Below are 15,518 nucleotides of genomic sequence, written 5' to 3' on the forward strand. Positions count from 1 at the left end.
GGCGGCAGGTCCGTGTGGCCCTGGGCATGCCTGTTAGTTAACAGTCCCTCGGCCTGTGAATGGGCGCGTCGTCCCCAGCCCAGGCGTCTGCCTCCCACTGGCAACGGGCGGAGGCACTTCCAGTTACCACAGCCTGGGAGCAGAGGGGCTCCTGGCGCCCCACGGGCGGGGCTCGTGACCAGAGGGCGCAAATGGCGCCTGGGGGCGTGGTCAGTGGCGTCCAGGATGCCGATTGATGGCACCTAGGGGCGGGGCTAATGGCAGCCGCGAATAGAATGTAGGGGGCGTGGCTAGTGGCCCCAGGGATGGGGTTAGTGCGTCGGGGGGCGGGACTAGTGAGAGGGGCGTAAATGGCGTCTGGGGGCGTGGTTAGTGACATTCAGAGAGCCGGGTTGATGCATCCAGGGGGCGGGGCTAATGACAAGGCCGCGAATGGCATCTAGAGGGCGTGGTTAGTCGTGCCCAAGGGGCGGGGCTGGTGATATGGCCCAAATAGCGTTGGGGGCGTGGTTAATGACATTCAGGGAGCCGGGTTGAGGCATCCAGGGGGCGGGGCTAATGACAGGGCCGCGGATAGCATCTAGGGGGCGTGGTTAGTGGCACCCAGGGGTGGGGTTAGTGCGTCGGGGGCGGGGCTAGTGAGGGGCGCAAATGGCGTCGGAGGGCGTGGTTAGTGACATTCAGGGAGCTGGGTTGCTGGCATCCAGGGGCGGGGCTGATGCATGAGGGGCGGGGCTAATGGCATCTAGGGGCGTGGTTAGTGGCACCCAGGGGCACAGGCTGCAGTGCTGTTAACCACTCTGCTGTGCCCTGGCGCCCCCCACCCCCACCCCTTGCCCCGAGAACTGCCCATGTCAGTAGTGCCGAATGTGAGGTGTTGCTGACCTTGGTCTCCATGCTGCCCTCACACTTTGTGTTCTCCCCTAGAACCCCGACATCGTCCTGGTGCATTACCTGAACGTCCCGGCCATCGAGGACTGCGGCAAGCCATGCGGCCCCATCCTCTGCTCCATCAACACGGACAAGAAGGAGTGGGCGAAATGGACGAAGGAGGAGCTCATCGGGCAGCTGAAACCCATGTGTGAGTAGCGCCTGCCTGGGCCCCGCCTGCTGCCCAGCCCGGCCTGACTCCACGGCCGGGGATGCGGCTGTGGGAGCCCCGCTCCGCCAGGAGGGCAGCGGCCAGTGGGCTGAGTGTTTATCAGGGTCACTCCCACCCCCACTTTCACTTGATCCTCAGACTGGGCCGCGTGGGGGCCGGGTGCTGACGTCATACTCATATCACAGGGCCGGAGAAGTGAGGTTAGGAGGCACCGAGCCAGGGATCCACGCGCAGAGGCCAGAGGCAGCCACAGGAGAGCAGGGCTGGTGCAGAGAGAGGGCGGCCGCCCCGGAGGGGCTGCGGGACCGCCTGCCTCCCTGGGCCACCTGCTCCCGGGTGCGGGGGCTGCTTGGCTCCCGGCCGTTGGCGCGGGGATGATGGTAATTGAGCTGGATTTCATTTTGTCGGCAAAGTGATGCTTTCTGAAGCATCTGTCAGGTGCAAATCACTGAATGCAAAACACCCAGTGCGTCCAGAAAGCTGCGCTCAGCGGCTCCTTGTTTCTATGGGTTTCGGCTCCCTACAGCCACAGAGGTACTGGAGGGCGGGGCGCGGGGTTCTCAGTGGCCTCGCCTGTAGCCTGCACAGCTGGAGGGGGGAAGAACAAACAGGAATCTGCCAGACCTGAGAAGAGTCTGGGCACTGTCCAGTGCTGGACATGGGGTCCAGGGATCCAGAACTTTCATCTCTGAGGTTCAGGGCAAAGACCTGTCACCACACAGGACCTCACAAAGTGGGTCACGGTCACTTAGAACCTATGCCACCTGGAGGCTGGACTGGTGAGGAGAAGCTACTGGGTGTTCCTGGGGGGATCGGGGAGTGTCCTGTCCAAGAGGTGTCCAAGCTGAAGCCAGGTAGCACCTGCAGTGACCAGCTACTCCTGAGGTCCCCTCTGTGTTTAGATTGCGGGATTCTCCTCCCCCACCTCAGGAAGGAGAGGGGTCTGCTGGAAGCAGGGCTCCAACTGGCCAACAGCCCAGCCTGCCCAGACTGCCCAAGCCGGGGGGTCCTCCTTCACTGCAGCTCTGACAGTCTCCCTCCACCAGACCGCCTGGCACCCCAGAATGAGCACAAACTCCTGAGGATGCCTGCTGAACCTCACCATGGCCTCTGCCCTCTGCCCCCACCCTCCTAGACTGTGCCCCCCTCCCCACCTGGCCCACTCCCCCTCTTCATCTGCTCACACCCTGCGTCCTCCGTTCTTGGCCTGTCACCTCTTCCACCACCCTGTCTGATCACTCAAAGGGCTTCACACCCCGACACCCACCTCCTAGAGATCCCCAGGGGACAGTAGCTCCTCTGCCTAAACCGGGGGGCCACGTGAGCCTCTTCAACCCCCGCAGTACCAGGACCTGGGAGCGGCCTCGCGTGGCTCCCATGGTTCTGCCTGCCCCTGCTGACTCTGGGCCTCTCTGCCTGTTTGCCAGACGGGGGAGTGGAGCGTAACTGGACCAGCTTCCCTTCACCCCTGCACAACAGAGCAAGGAACAAAAAATAGCCATCATTCAGGCTGAGATGCCTGTGGCTCCCCTCCAAGGCCCAGCAGGGGCCAGGAGCAAGGCAGGTGCGGGGACCCCCCGGGGCACCCGGTGGGGTCTCAGCTCCCTCATGTGTCTTGGGCGGAACCGAGGTCCTGAGCCATGGGAGCAGGGCGGAACCTGACGCCCCGGCCTGCAGCCCAGGGTGCTCCCAGGAAGCGAGAGGAGAACTGGGGTCTCTGACTCAGGCCAACGCGGGTCAGCTCAGGCGAGCAGGCCGGGCCATCTCTCCCACTTTGGGGAGGATCTGGGGCCCCCGCCAACCGGCACCCGCACACACAGCCCTTCACCCTCTTCCCTGAGATGCTCCCCCTTTCTTTCACTTGACCGGCCTTTTCGCTCCCATGCCTCTGCCTCCCATAACACCCGGGTCCCCAGAAGTACACAGCCCTGGAAGGCTCAAACTCCCCCAGAAGACACCTGCCCACCCCAGACAGGAGTGCCGCCTCCCCACCGACGGGGGTGGGGGTCAGCCCACGCACTCAGAGGCGGGAACCAGAGCAGGGGGCTCTGCCGCCCGACCCCCCAGCTAGCCACCAGCAAGGGCGAGCGTGAGGGGTGAGACGGGAGTCGTAGGCTGTGCTCACAGCGCTTCCTGCCCACCGTCCCCACCGGGGGGCAAGGGAACAGGCTGCCCGGAAGTCAGCATTGCGTCAAGAAAATACTGAAAAACCACAACCCAGTTCCCGTCAAGCCGGTCACACTCAGCTCTCTTGCGTCTGGGGGTGGGAGCAGACGGCTCCCGGGACTTGGCATCTCTGTGTGTGTGTGTGTGCGCGCACATGTATGTGCATGCATACTTGGTGTGTGTGTGTGAGAGGTGTGTGTGTGTGCGTGTGTGCCAGACACAGCTCGGAACCACCTGCCCTCAGCCGCCCGTGCCGCCGAGGCTCGGAGCACACGCACCAGCCAAGAGCGTTCGGGGGAGGCGGGGTGTGCTAGGAGCCAAGAAGGCGTCAGAAGTGGTTCCAGAGCTGCGCGTGCCACCCGACGCTGCAGCCAAACACATTAGCTTCATCACATTTTCACATAAATCACATTCCTTCAAAGACTTCACAGTTTGATTTCCTGATGTTTCCAAATTCCTCTGCCCGGCAGCGGGGTTGTCTTGTCAGTGTCTCCATCACCGTGCTGTGCTCATTGGCGCTGGAGGGAGGCCCCGACGCAGCCTCTGTCTCACCTGTTGAAATGGGGGGGGGGCGCCTTCTCCTCGGGCCTTGGGAGTCTCACAGACGCCCTCCCCTCAGCCAGACCAGTCCCGGGGGCCCCACCCCGAGTGTCAGAGCTGTGCTCTTTGCCCCCCCACTCCCAGGGCTTTCCTTCACCCCGAGTCCCCTCCAGGTCAGGGTAAAACTTCAGACCCCAGGTAGAAATCCCCAGTGTTTCCCATGATGTCCTTGGCAGTTCCCCGATGTGGTCATTAGACTGTGGTGCTGCAGCCAAGACCAAGGGATGGTGGCTTGAGTAAAACAGGGCTCGTTTCTCTTCCCATAGCAGTGAGGGTTGATGTGGTGGCTACGGTCAGGCCTCAGCCCCCAGCCTCCTCCACTGGGTAGCGCTCTCATTCCTAGTGTGTTGCTCTTTGACATGGTCCAAGGTGGCTGCTGTAGCTCCTGCCATCACAGCTGCATTCCGACCAGTGGGGCGGAGACTGGTGGAATGGAGGGCAAACTTCTTCCCTGTCGGGTCAGGACCCGAAAGTTCCACTCGTGCCCCGAAAGTTCCACTCGTGCCATCAGCCAAATTTGGTCACAGGGGTGCTCTTCCTGCAGAGGACTCTGGGGAAGAGAGTCTTGTCCTGAGCACCTCCCTCCCAACTTACACGCACAGGCTGGATGTGAGTGATTCAGGGCTGAGTGGAGCTGCGCTGAGCCTGGGATGCCCCGACTGGGCCTCCACTCAAGGCCTGCAGGTGATTGTCTCAGGGCCCATCTGGGGCTGGAATTTATGGGCCACGAGCGAACATGATCTAAAGCACAGCATGTCTCATCCTGGAGATTCTGGGGTCTGTTCCAGTGCAGCTGGTCTGAGAGCACAGCTTTGGGCCCGGAAAACTACCGCCGTGTAAGCGGGGCGCTGGGAGGGGAGTCTCCTCCCGGGTCAGCCTGATGGGGCAGAGTGGCCTGCCAGCCACGGCCTGTGCCTCGGAGCGGCCAGCCTGTTGGGGGCCATACCCCGTGATCTCCGGCCGCCAGGCCTGGCCCTTCCACCTTCTGTTCCGTTGGAGCCTGCAGGGTGCCGGGGGAGCCGGTTCTCTTGGAGCGGTTCTGAGTTCTGAGCGTCCTGCTCAGCTCCAGGCCTTGGCCGCTCCCCAGCTAGTGGTCAGTGAGGCGGCGCCATCCCGAGGGAGCGCTAAGGGCAGGAGTCCTGAGCCGAGCTCACGGCCCTTCCCAAGAGGGAGATGCCCCCGCCCCCAGCCAGGGGCTTGCAGCGCCCACCCACCTCTGACAGCCAGGGGCCCTGTGAGGCTGAGCCAGGCGTCACGCGTCCCTCGGCCCCCACGGCCCCAGAGATCGCGGGCAGCTGTGCTGGCCACTCTGGGCCGCACTCTAGCCCGTGCCTCCCCTGAGACGCTGTTGCGGCTCCAGGGTGCGCAGAGACGCCGGGCTGACGCCTCCACAGCCCTGCGCGGGCCCCAGCTGGCAGGGGAGCCGGGGGGAGCCCCAGTCTGGCCCACACGCATGCTTGTGCGGAAGCCCACGCACCTGCGTGCTCACACGTGTGTCCAGACGTGTGCACACGCTGCCCTCCACCCACCCAGCCTGGGAACAAAGACCAGAGGCTCCCAGGGGAGCCCCCAGCCAGAGGCACACCCTGACCGCCCCCCGGGAGAGATGAGTGCACTGGCCGGCAGCGCGGCAGGGCGTTCCAGCTGGTGTTGCTGGGAACGGAAGCGGGGAGCGTGGGCCTGGGGAGGCCCGGCCTCCTCTGGCCGCCGGGCCTCGGAGCCTCCCCGCCCGCTGCAGGGAGAGTGACGCGCTACCTGCCCCGTGGTGTCAAATGACCTCGGGACCGAAAGGCCATCAGTGTCGGGCCGCAGTAAGGGAAACACGTCATCCAGAGCCAGAAAACCAGCTCCTCGTTGAGGCTGGGCCTTCGCCTGTGCCAACCTCTGTGCCAAGAATGGGCAGCACCAGGCCTCTGGGGCTCCTCCATCAGCAACGCTGGGCAGGGCAGGACAGCTCTGACACCCTCCCTGAGCTCCGCCCCGCGCTGCCCTGGGCAGCCTGCCTGGGAGAAGGCCAGACCCACCCAGACCCGTCGGGGGCGGGGGGGTCCAGCCCAGCCCACACCGAGGCAGTCGACGGCGCGGCCTGCAGCGGCCACCTAAAGCTCAGGACGCCAAGGCCGCCGTCGCCAGGAGACTCCCTGCGGGGAGGCTTGTCCCTGCCCTTGACGGAAGCCCGGGACTGGGAGACGCACAGGGCCACGCTGGCCGGGTGTGGGGACAGTGTGAAGGGGACAGAGCCACGTGGCCTGGGAGGATCACAGGGCTGTTGTGCTGAAGTGAGGGAAGGCGGCTGAGGGGGCAGCACGGGGCAGTGGGGGGGATGGAGGCCCCGTGGGGTGGGGGTGGAGGCCACATGGGGTGGGGGGTGTGGAGGTCGTGAGGAGTGGGGGTGGAGGCTGCAGGGAGTGGGGGGTGGAGGCCATGAGGAGTGGGGGTGGAGGCTGGGTGAAGTGGGGGGTGGAGGCCGCAGGGAGTTGGGGGGTGGAGGCTGTGGGGAATGGGGTGGTGGAGGCCCTGAGGAGTGGGGAGTGCGCAGGCCACACTGAGTACAGGGAGAAACTGCGAGGTATGGCGTGACAAAGGCCGTGTAGACCGTAGGGTCTGAGTCCATGCTGAGGGGAGGGCCTCGGCGGTCAGTATGGGGGTGCGGACCGGTGGCTGTGAGGTAGTGACGGCAGGAGGAGGAGGAGGGGTCCCTGCGCTCAGGGAGAGCATGGCCGCCGCCGCCGGCCGAGTGGGCTGCGGCACTTGGAGGAGGCAGAGCTCAGCGCCTGCCCACGTGCTCTCGGGGCGCAAGGCCAGGCCCCCCAGGGCGGGGCAGCGGAAAGCCCAGGGTAGGGCCAAGAGAGACCAGGGTTCACAGCCCAGGGACCCCACATTGCTGGGAATGACTGGCCTGGCAGAGTGGACGGCGGCCGGCCGCCTGCGAGCGCCTCGCGCAGGGGCTCCTCACCCACAGGTTGAGCTGACGGAGCCGGTCCCCAGCCAGCCCCGCGCCCCCTCCCCGGGGAGGGGGAACCCCGGGTTGGCTGTTACAAGCCTTGGGCGGTGCTGTCACTGCGTCTGTTGTTTTCTCATAATTTTCTAGACAAAGACCAAAGATCCAGTAAGAGGGGCGGTGTTTATTTGTTTTGCTTTTTTGCTTAGATTGTAATCCTGGTGATTATAGAATATCAAGAAGTAAAATCAACAAAGGCTTCCTTTCCCGAGCGCTGCGCTGCCCGTTCCTGGTCGACTGGCGCCACCTGGTGGCCGGCAGCGCAGCGCGGCGGGCCCGGCGCCCGGGGCCTGCCCAAGGGCCTGGGTCCCGGATGCAGTGGGCGCGCCTAGGGTGGACCCCCTTACCCCGGAGCGTCAGGGTGCGGGGTAGGGCTGGAACAGGCAGAAGGGGAAGCCGGGACCACCTTTCCTCCCAGCGCCCTGGTCCCCACCAGACAACAGCTGGCTGGCCCCCGCGGAGGAGAACCGGGCATGGACAGTCCGGCAGGGAGCAAAACAGGTCAGAGAGGCGCTGTCCCCACCCTCCTGCCCGGCCGGGGTGCGGACAGTGATGGGACGTGAGGTGGGGAGGAGTGGCAGAGAGGCTGTTTCTGGAAAAGCCTGAAGATTTCTTTGTAGCCATTTCCCAGTGCCCCTCTGGGGTGCCAGGAAGGTGGGTCCGGAGGTGGGGAGTCAGCTGGCTGCTCCAGGCCGCCCACCGCGGGGCGCGGGAAGCTGGGCGGCTGAAACTCACTGTCCGGCCCTAACCCCCACCGCCCGGGGAGGGACGTGGGTCCAGGGCCACTGGGCAGGCTCCCTCCAGCCCCGCCCCAGAGCCTGTTCTGCGGGGCGCCCGGAAACCTGGATATTTTCCACAGGCAGGCTGGGGCCCCCACAACATTGCAGCCCCAAGCAGACTCCGCACAAGCTGGGGCGTGGCCGCGGGAGCAGCAGCGGCTCCTGGCGCCAGCTAGGGCTCAGGTCCAGGTGTGAGGGGGTGATGCCAGCCTGGCCCTCTTACTGCCCACTCGGGCTTAAGATTGCAGACCCCCACAGGGGGTCTCACCACGCTTGTCCTTGACCTGGGGAGCCAGCCTGGCCAGCCATAAAAGGAAGCAAGCCTGTTCCGTGGGGCCCCAGGACCCAGCAGGGGCCCTGGATGGCCACGCTGTCCCCAAGTCCAGAGGTCGTCCGGGATGACGCCCGGGGGCCAGGGAGGTTCTGCCTGCCGGCCTGTCGGGAACACACCCAGGACGCGGAGTCCCAGGGCAGCGAGGACAGGGCGCAGGGGCCCCGAGAGCGTCTCCGTTTGCTCATCAGGGCGCTGGGGGGTGGTCCCTGAGCCCCTGACCTCGCCTCTGGAGCCAGGGAGGAGAGCCCCAAGTAACAGCTCCAGCCCATCCTCACAGGAGGGTCGGGCCTGCTTTGCGAAGGGGCCTTTCTCCCTGAGGCTAAATTGTGTCTAGGGGGTTTGCCTTGCCGCCCCCCGGACCCCACCCAGGAGAACTAAAAGTGATGAGTGCCTTGTGATCCACCGCCCCCTGTCCTGGCCACGCCCACGCAGGTCCCTCACACCCCCGTCCCGTCTGGGCCCCATCCCTGGCTTGGGTGGAGTGTGCCCGGATATAGCAGCACCCCGAGCCCGCTTCAGTCCTGGGGTGGGGGAGGGGATCTGTTAGGCTTAGAACTTACTGCCAATAGTTAAATCTCCAGATTTTCAGCTTTTCTTTGAAAACTGAAGGCTCCTCCCCACGCAGGAGACCAGAGGGAACTGCCCCCTGGGGGGCCCGCCTCCGCGATGGTGGACACTGGAGCACCAGGGTCCTGGGCCGTTCTGGCAAACCTTGGGACTGCCCAGGCCCAGACAGGAGGTCACTCCGCCCTCTCTGCTTCTGAGCTGGGCCTGGGAGAAGGGGCAAGGAGGGAAGCAGGCCCACGCAGCCCCCAGTGTAGACTGGCTGGGCCCCTACAGGGCCAGACAGCCTCAGGGGCTGCACTCAGCTGGCTAACTGCCGCTTAGCAAACCGGGAGGTGCCGGAACCATCCCTGACCCCGGAGAGCAGGCCCCGGACATGAGGCCGAAGCCCCCAACCCCTCAGGGACTGCCGTGAGGCCGCATGCAGAGGCGGGGAACAGAGCTGTGGAGCCTCAGCAGCTGACTCCCTGTGGGGCACCTGCCCCTCACCTGCACCGCCGCACCTGGGAGAAGATGCCATGCTAAGTTCTCGGGTGCTCAAGTCAGGGTCAAGACCCCCCCCAGAATGAGGACTGTGCCTCCCCTAAAGCTGAACAGGGGAGCCTTGATGTCCCATGTCAGGAACATTCAGATGCGGGGGTGAGAGGACACCCCATCCCCGGGTGCACCCCAATCAGTGCCACCCCACCCCACCCCAGTCTCCCAGGTCTGGAAATAAGACACCTGAAAATGTCTTCAGGACCAAGAGGAGAAAGCGCCTTGAGGGCGAGATGGGGCAATTGAATAGTACACGGTGTCTGGATTCGAGAAGTTAAAGCTGATGAAAATTTTATCCAGTTGAACCAAGAAATGAGAAGCTGGGCCTTTATCCTGTCAACAAGAATACAGCGGAAATTAAACCAGGGCGGCTGCCATTTCCCATTGACCTTGTTGCCATGGAGACAGCCTTCCAGTGTCAACAACTCAGGAATCCACAGGGGCCGGTCAGGCGTGAGAGGCACGTGGTGGGCCCCTCTCCCTGCGCCGGGCACGTGCCCCCAAGGGCAGTCGGGTGCCCTGCCCACCCCCAGGCACTTGTGCAGGCAGTGGTGTGGCGACTGGCACATTGAGGACCTGACGGGAGGACAGGATGAGCTGGGCCAATGGGGGTGGGGGCCCCAGCACCCACTCCGGAAATCCCCCGGCCTAGGAGAGTCAAAGGTCCACCCAGCTCCAGTTCTAAGTGCCCTGTCATCCTTCTAGAAGCCACTGCCCCCCTCCCTGCGCCCCCCCCCCAGCAAGGCGGGCCAGGTGCCCTCATGGGCTCCCCGGGGCAGGGCAGGGTGGGGGTTTCCCAATTCTCCTTTCTGACTCGGCCGATCCCTTCCCCAAGTGTTCCTGGCAGGACACGGGAGCAGGGTTTCTCCCTGGAAGCCTCCACGCTGGCCTGTCCATCCCCCATGGACACCACTAATTAGGGTCCGGGTGTGTCTTCAGAGTCCCCTGGGGAACGTGGCAGGTCGCAGATAGAACGAAGCACAGCCGGGCTCCTCGACCACGTCCCGTCCAGGGGGCTCCAGCGAGTCCCCCCACTGCCCAGTGAGGTCCTCACTGCCTGGACGAGGGAGCACAGTGGCAGTGGGTGTCTGTAGACAACCGAGGGGGCCTGACTCGGGGTGCCCTGCCGCGCCAGCACCTGGAATCCGTGTGAGGCGCCCCTGTCTCAGAGCCCAGTGCGGCCTCCAGAGAGCCCATGATTTAGGGGGCCTTTTTACGGGTTCCCTTGTCATTTACGGAAACCCTCTAGAGGCACCCCAGCGCGCCAGCCTGAAGGAGCCTGGCATTCGGCAGGTCTGGGCTGAGCCAGGTGCCCCTCAAGGGCCCCTCCTCTCCCTCCCTCTCTTGCAGGTGTCCAGAGCGGGGTCCTGCCTGTCCCCCTGCCCAGAGCCTTGGGAGGCCAAGGCGAGCCCCTCTGGCCCCGTCCAGGGGCCCGGCCAGCAGAGGGCTCCCCTTCCCTTCTCCCCCACTGAGGCTCCACACCCCCCAGTCAGCACAGCAGCGCCAGGCCCTGGGGTAGTGGGGTCCCAACCCAGAGGCACACCACCCACTAATTCGCCCCGCAGCCACCCCCTCAGCCCTGGGGTCGCGGGCTGGGAAGACCCTGGCAGGCAGGAGCTGAGTGGAAAGAGCGCAACTCCTCAGCCCCACCAGCCAGGGAGCTGCCTGTGGCCTCGAGAGCTGTCGCCGCCCACCCTCTGCACCCAAACCCCCCACCCCGTCTTGATTCTCCAGCTGCTCAGAGGGGCTGTGAATTCCGCCTGGGGGGGCCGGGCGGGGGTGACCGCCACCTCCTGGCCAGGAGCCTCGCTCTGAGCTGGCCTGAGCCCCTGGAGGGCACCAGGCCCCCCCCCGCCCCGTGGCCCCAGCTCTGAGTCCCGCCCACCCCGCATGTCTGGGGCCTGAGGCGGGCCTTTCCCACAGGCTCCCAGGCCGCTGCCGTCCCGCTGGGGCCACACTCAGAACCGTGGCCCGGGTGTGTTGGGCAGAGATGCTCAGGCCCGGATGTTGTAGTTTATTTCTTTTGTAACAGAAAAGCATTTAAAGAGCCTAGTCCAGAGCCGGGCAAGTAATTTGTTGCTATGATCGAGATGTGAGCTCTGCTTACAGGCTTGAGGGGAATAATGGGCCCTTGAACAGGCCAGTGCTGGAGAAGGTGTACTTGGCCCAGGAGTCACCCTTCATTAGGTCACTCAGACAGCCCTCACCAGGCAGCCGCAGTGAGCTTGGGCTACAGAGCAGCCAGCGGCCCCCACTCAGGACTCCAGCCTTCCAGGAACAAAGCCAGGAAGGCTCCCCGGGGGAGGCGGCTTGAGCTGGGCTGTACTGGAAGCAGAGAGAGGCCCCTAACAGTCCCTGATTTTGGGCCCTTGAATGCATGCACACACGCGTGCGCCCCGAGCGCCCCGAGGGTTGGAGAGGAGAGGGGAGTCTCCGGGGGACAGAGGCTCCAACCGGGAGCTGAGGAAGGTCCAGCTGAGCTGATGGGGGGGGGGGCTTGGTCTGCCGTGCTAGCAGGCCCCACCCAGGCAGGAAAAGCGCAGACACCTCTTCTCTGGGCCCTGGAGGCTGGACTGGTTTCTGGCGAGCCCCCTGCCAGGCTCCATCACCGGCCCTGCGCAGTGACCCCGACTCCCTGCCCTTCTGAGGACACGCCATCCGCGGGGTCTGGGCCCCACCCAGTGACCCAGGGACAGTAATCGGCTCCTTCCAGGCCTGTCTCCAACACAGTCGCTCTGGGGTGGGGCTGCAACCTGAGGGCTTGAGGGGGACTCCGTTCATAAAGGGGCGACAGGAGCTTTCGACCTGGGCTCAGGCCTTGCCCGAAGGCCTGGACTGGGGCAGCCACGGCCCAGGAGCCCCTTGGCGGGAGCAGCCTGTGCACAATGCCCCCACCCCCGCAGGCCCCAGTTACCCACTTCTGGCGGTTGGCTGCCTCTCAGGGAAATTGTTCATCAGAAGATCCGCTCCCAGCCCTGCGGGGGGCGGGGAGGGAGTTGATTTTGTTTTGATTATTCGTATCAGTGGACGTGACGCTTCCGGGCCGTGGGCGGAGACGCGTGGGCACCCCTTGTCCAGGCCACGTCAGCGCCCGCTGGGCCTGGGGCTCCCGGCCGCTCCCGCAGAAACAGGCCTGCAGCTCCCTCCCTGCCCTGCACCAGGCCCGGGCCTGGCCGTGGGGAGCAGCGAGCCCCTCTGTCTGGACCTGCGTGGCGGTCCCGCCCGGCCTCCTGCACAGCCCGGTGCTCCCCTCGGGGGCCTGCGCGCCCCCTGGGCACACAGGCCCCAGGCCGAGGCGGGAGGGCCGTGGAGAGTGCCCGGTCGGGGCTCGGAGCCAGCCAGGGCAGCGGGCAGCTCGGCCTGGGAATGAGAGGCCCATGCCTTCTACCGACGGGGGCGTGGGGGCCAGAGGCCCCGGAGCCCCCCCCAGCTCATTCTTCAGGGAACCCCTTTCCTCTGGCGCGGCCCGCCCACCGCCCAGTGCCCGCGCACAGCCGCCAGTGCTGCCAGCCAGCCTGCCCGCGGCTGCTGGGCAGGGCGGCGGCGGGGAGGGCGGCCTGTTTGTTAGCCGCCCCCAGCGCCCCTGCAGAGACCTCCCTTCCCGCTGATTCATTACGTGTGGGGAAGCGGAGCGTGACATGTTAAAAGCCGTCTTGATAGTATTTGATATTCAGTACTAACAACTCCCACCTCCAGGAGGGGGGGTCTCCCCCGGGAGGGGGCAATCTGCATACTGGATGTGCCAGGACAGTAGGTAATTTGCATTAAGCATCCAGAAATCCTCTGCTTGCAATCTGTCACCCTTCACTGGGTTTTCATCTTATAACCTTCACAACAGAAGGAGACAGCATGAACACAGGGGCTGCACCCCATGGGGGCTGGGGGCGGGGGTGGCCTTGAAGCTGGGTCCAAGGGGTCCTGGCCGGAAAGACACAGGCAGAGGCCACCTGGGGTGGCCCACGCGACCCTGGGGTGAGCGAGGCCGGGCAACCAGAGATGGGGTGGTGTGAGGGGGCGCCCCCCACCCCGTGCACGGCTCCTCTCTCCAGGGAGCCAAGTTCAGCCCAGGTGGGGGTGCGCCTGAGAACACCTGTCTTTGCCGTGAACGCCACCTCAACAGCCCCACAGGTAGACGTGCGGACGGCCCGCCCTGCAGTGACCCTGACCTGTGCACCTGCAGGGTTTGGGCTTCAGACAGAGCCGGCCCACCCTTGGGCAGCCCCGGGCAGCAGGGGCCTCCCCAGGCTGGGGTGGGCAGAGGGATGATCCCCAGGCCCCTTCTCTGGTTCCTCTCCTGCCCCCGTTCACTCGCCCACAAAATGGGGAGTCAGGGACTATCCTCAGCAAAGGGGGTCCGGGCTTGGGGACAGACTGACAGACCCATCCCTCGGCTCCTGCCACGGCCAGGCCCTCTCTGGGTCTCTCTTCCCTGCGGGGTTCCCAGGGAGGCACCGTTGGAGAAGAGGGTTTGCAGGCCCCGGCTTCCAGTCCAGTGCTGGGCACAGGTGGGCCTGCACCTGCGGGACCACCGGCCTCCTGCAACTCCCAGAGAATTCCCCAAGGCAGAGGCGCTGCCCGCCAGCCGAAGCACCCCCAACACGTCATACTGCAAGCAGGCACCCCAAAGTCCAGCACAGGCCCAACCAGGAGGCCAGCCTCACCCCCATGCCCTCTCCATGGCCGGGCCCAGCGCTGGTGAGGGCACGGGAGCGGGGCCCTGCCCACTCCGGAGCGAGCCTTGTCTGCCTGCCACAAGGGCCAGGGCCTGGGCCACAGCGGGGAGGTGCCCAGAGGCCCCAGGGTCCCTGCTGAGCACAGCCCCACGCCTGGGTGTCCTTCCCCCGGAAAAGCAGCTGAATTTCCCGCCTTGAGGAGGTGGGGCAGGAGGGGTGGGTGCTGGACCCGGCCTTCCCCGCCAAGCGCGAGGGCTGGAGCCCCCGCACCCCACGGGCCAGCCCGGGCCCCCTCCCAGCACTCCGCTAGCTCTCGAGGCAGCAGAAGTGACCTCTCCGGGCCAGGGGGCCCCCGCACCCGCACTGTGGACCAGACCCACGACTTCCATCCCCTCCCAGTCCTCACCCCGTTCTCCTCCCTGGGGCCCTCGAGGACCACCTGGTGCGCTCGCTCTTGGGGAAATGACAGCGAGCCCCGAGTGGGCCATCCCCGAGGGGAGCCGCCCGTGAGAGGGCACGGAGCTCTGGACAGGGCGGGCCTGCGGGGGCCGCCTGGCCCTCCGGCCCCCTCCCCTCCCCCAGCTGCTCACGGGTCCCCCCGAGCCAGCCTCCGGCAGAGGGGCCGCCCCTGCACGGCCCAGGGCCCCTCCCGGACGATCCCCCACGCCCCTGGCCTGACCCTGCCTCTCCCCCACAGTCCACGGCATCAAGTGGACCTGCAGCAACGGGAACAGCAGCTCTGGCTTCTCGGTGGAGCAGCTGGTGCAGCAGATCCTCGACAGCCACCAGACCAAGCCACAGCCTCGGCCCCACAACTGCCTCTGCGCCGGCAGCCTGGGTGAGCGGGCCCGGGGCGGCGGGCTCCGGGGCGGCGTGCGTCAGGGGCCAGCCCACCGCGGGCGGGAGAGAACGTTCCAGAGGCTGCCCCCTGGCAATGATGGGCAGCAGAGCTGGGGCACACAGACTGGGGCCCCAGGCCTCTGTGCCCCACGCCAGTGCCCCCCGCCTGCATCTTGGTGCCAGGCCCCGGGCAGGGGCATCAGGGTCTCGCAGGGGAGCTGGGCCCTGGTGCAGGGGTCGCCCGGCTGACCCTCTCCTTAACTCCCGCCCCCCCACGAGCCCGGGAGACCCCTGCTCCAGGGTGACTGCTGCTGAGGGCGGCTTGTTCTGTGCAGTGCGAACCAGGCATGGCCTCTGCGGCCTCCGTGGGGTTCCCACTAGGGTCGCCCCACGTCTCCGTGCTGTCTTCACGCACCTGGGAACGCGGTGAGGCAGTCGCGGGGCAGCCCCCCGTCTGTGTCCCTCGTGGGCTGGAGGCGTAATGACCACGCGGCTGCCTGCCGCGGGCCCTGGGCCAGCGCCGGGAGGGACCCTCGCCCGGCCCCCGCCTTCTCTGCCTCCGACTGGCGCTTCAGGGCTCCGTCCTGCCTCAGGCCGCAGGATTTTGTCCCGCAGAACTGAGGATGAGCCCCGGGCAGACGACAGGGTGGAGGGTGGCCCCCCACACCTGTCTGCCTCTGGAAGCCAAGTCTAGAACCTCCTCTGGGCCCGACTGCTAATCCAGAGGGGTCCCCACACCACCCCGGCTTCAGTTCCGGGGGCGGGGGCGGGGCGGCTCCCTGCTGGAGCCCACGGAGGAGGGGGCTTCCCGGGCCGGAAGCAGCGGGCAAGGGGGTGGGACCGCTCACCCTCCTGGGCTGGGCCCCTCCGGCCGGCAGTGGCGGCCACCCCTGAGGGTGGACAGCAGGCCCTGGGGAGGGCG

General features: G+C 66.1%; 1 protein-coding gene across 1 annotated transcript in view; it reads left to right on the forward strand.

The window, feature by feature from the left end:
• The window catches only part of LOC101620301 (calmodulin-binding transcription activator 1-like), a 303,066-nt gene that overhangs the window by 215,535 nt on the left and 72,013 nt on the right, over positions 1-15,518 (forward strand). Inside the window, exons 12-13 of the mRNA XM_012722063.1 lie at positions 928-1,081; positions 14,454-14,594. Coding sequence (XP_012577517.1) covers positions 928-1,081; positions 14,454-14,594 — 295 coding nt within the window. The remainder of the gene's footprint in view (positions 1-927; positions 1,082-14,453; positions 14,595-15,518) is intronic.

Source organism: Condylura cristata, unplaced genomic scaffold (genome assembly GCF_000260355.1).
Source record: "Condylura cristata isolate star-nosed mole 26May11 unplaced genomic scaffold, ConCri1.0 scaffold00008, whole genome shotgun sequence".
Taxonomy (NCBI): Eukaryota; Metazoa; Chordata; class Mammalia; order Eulipotyphla; family Talpidae; genus Condylura; species Condylura cristata.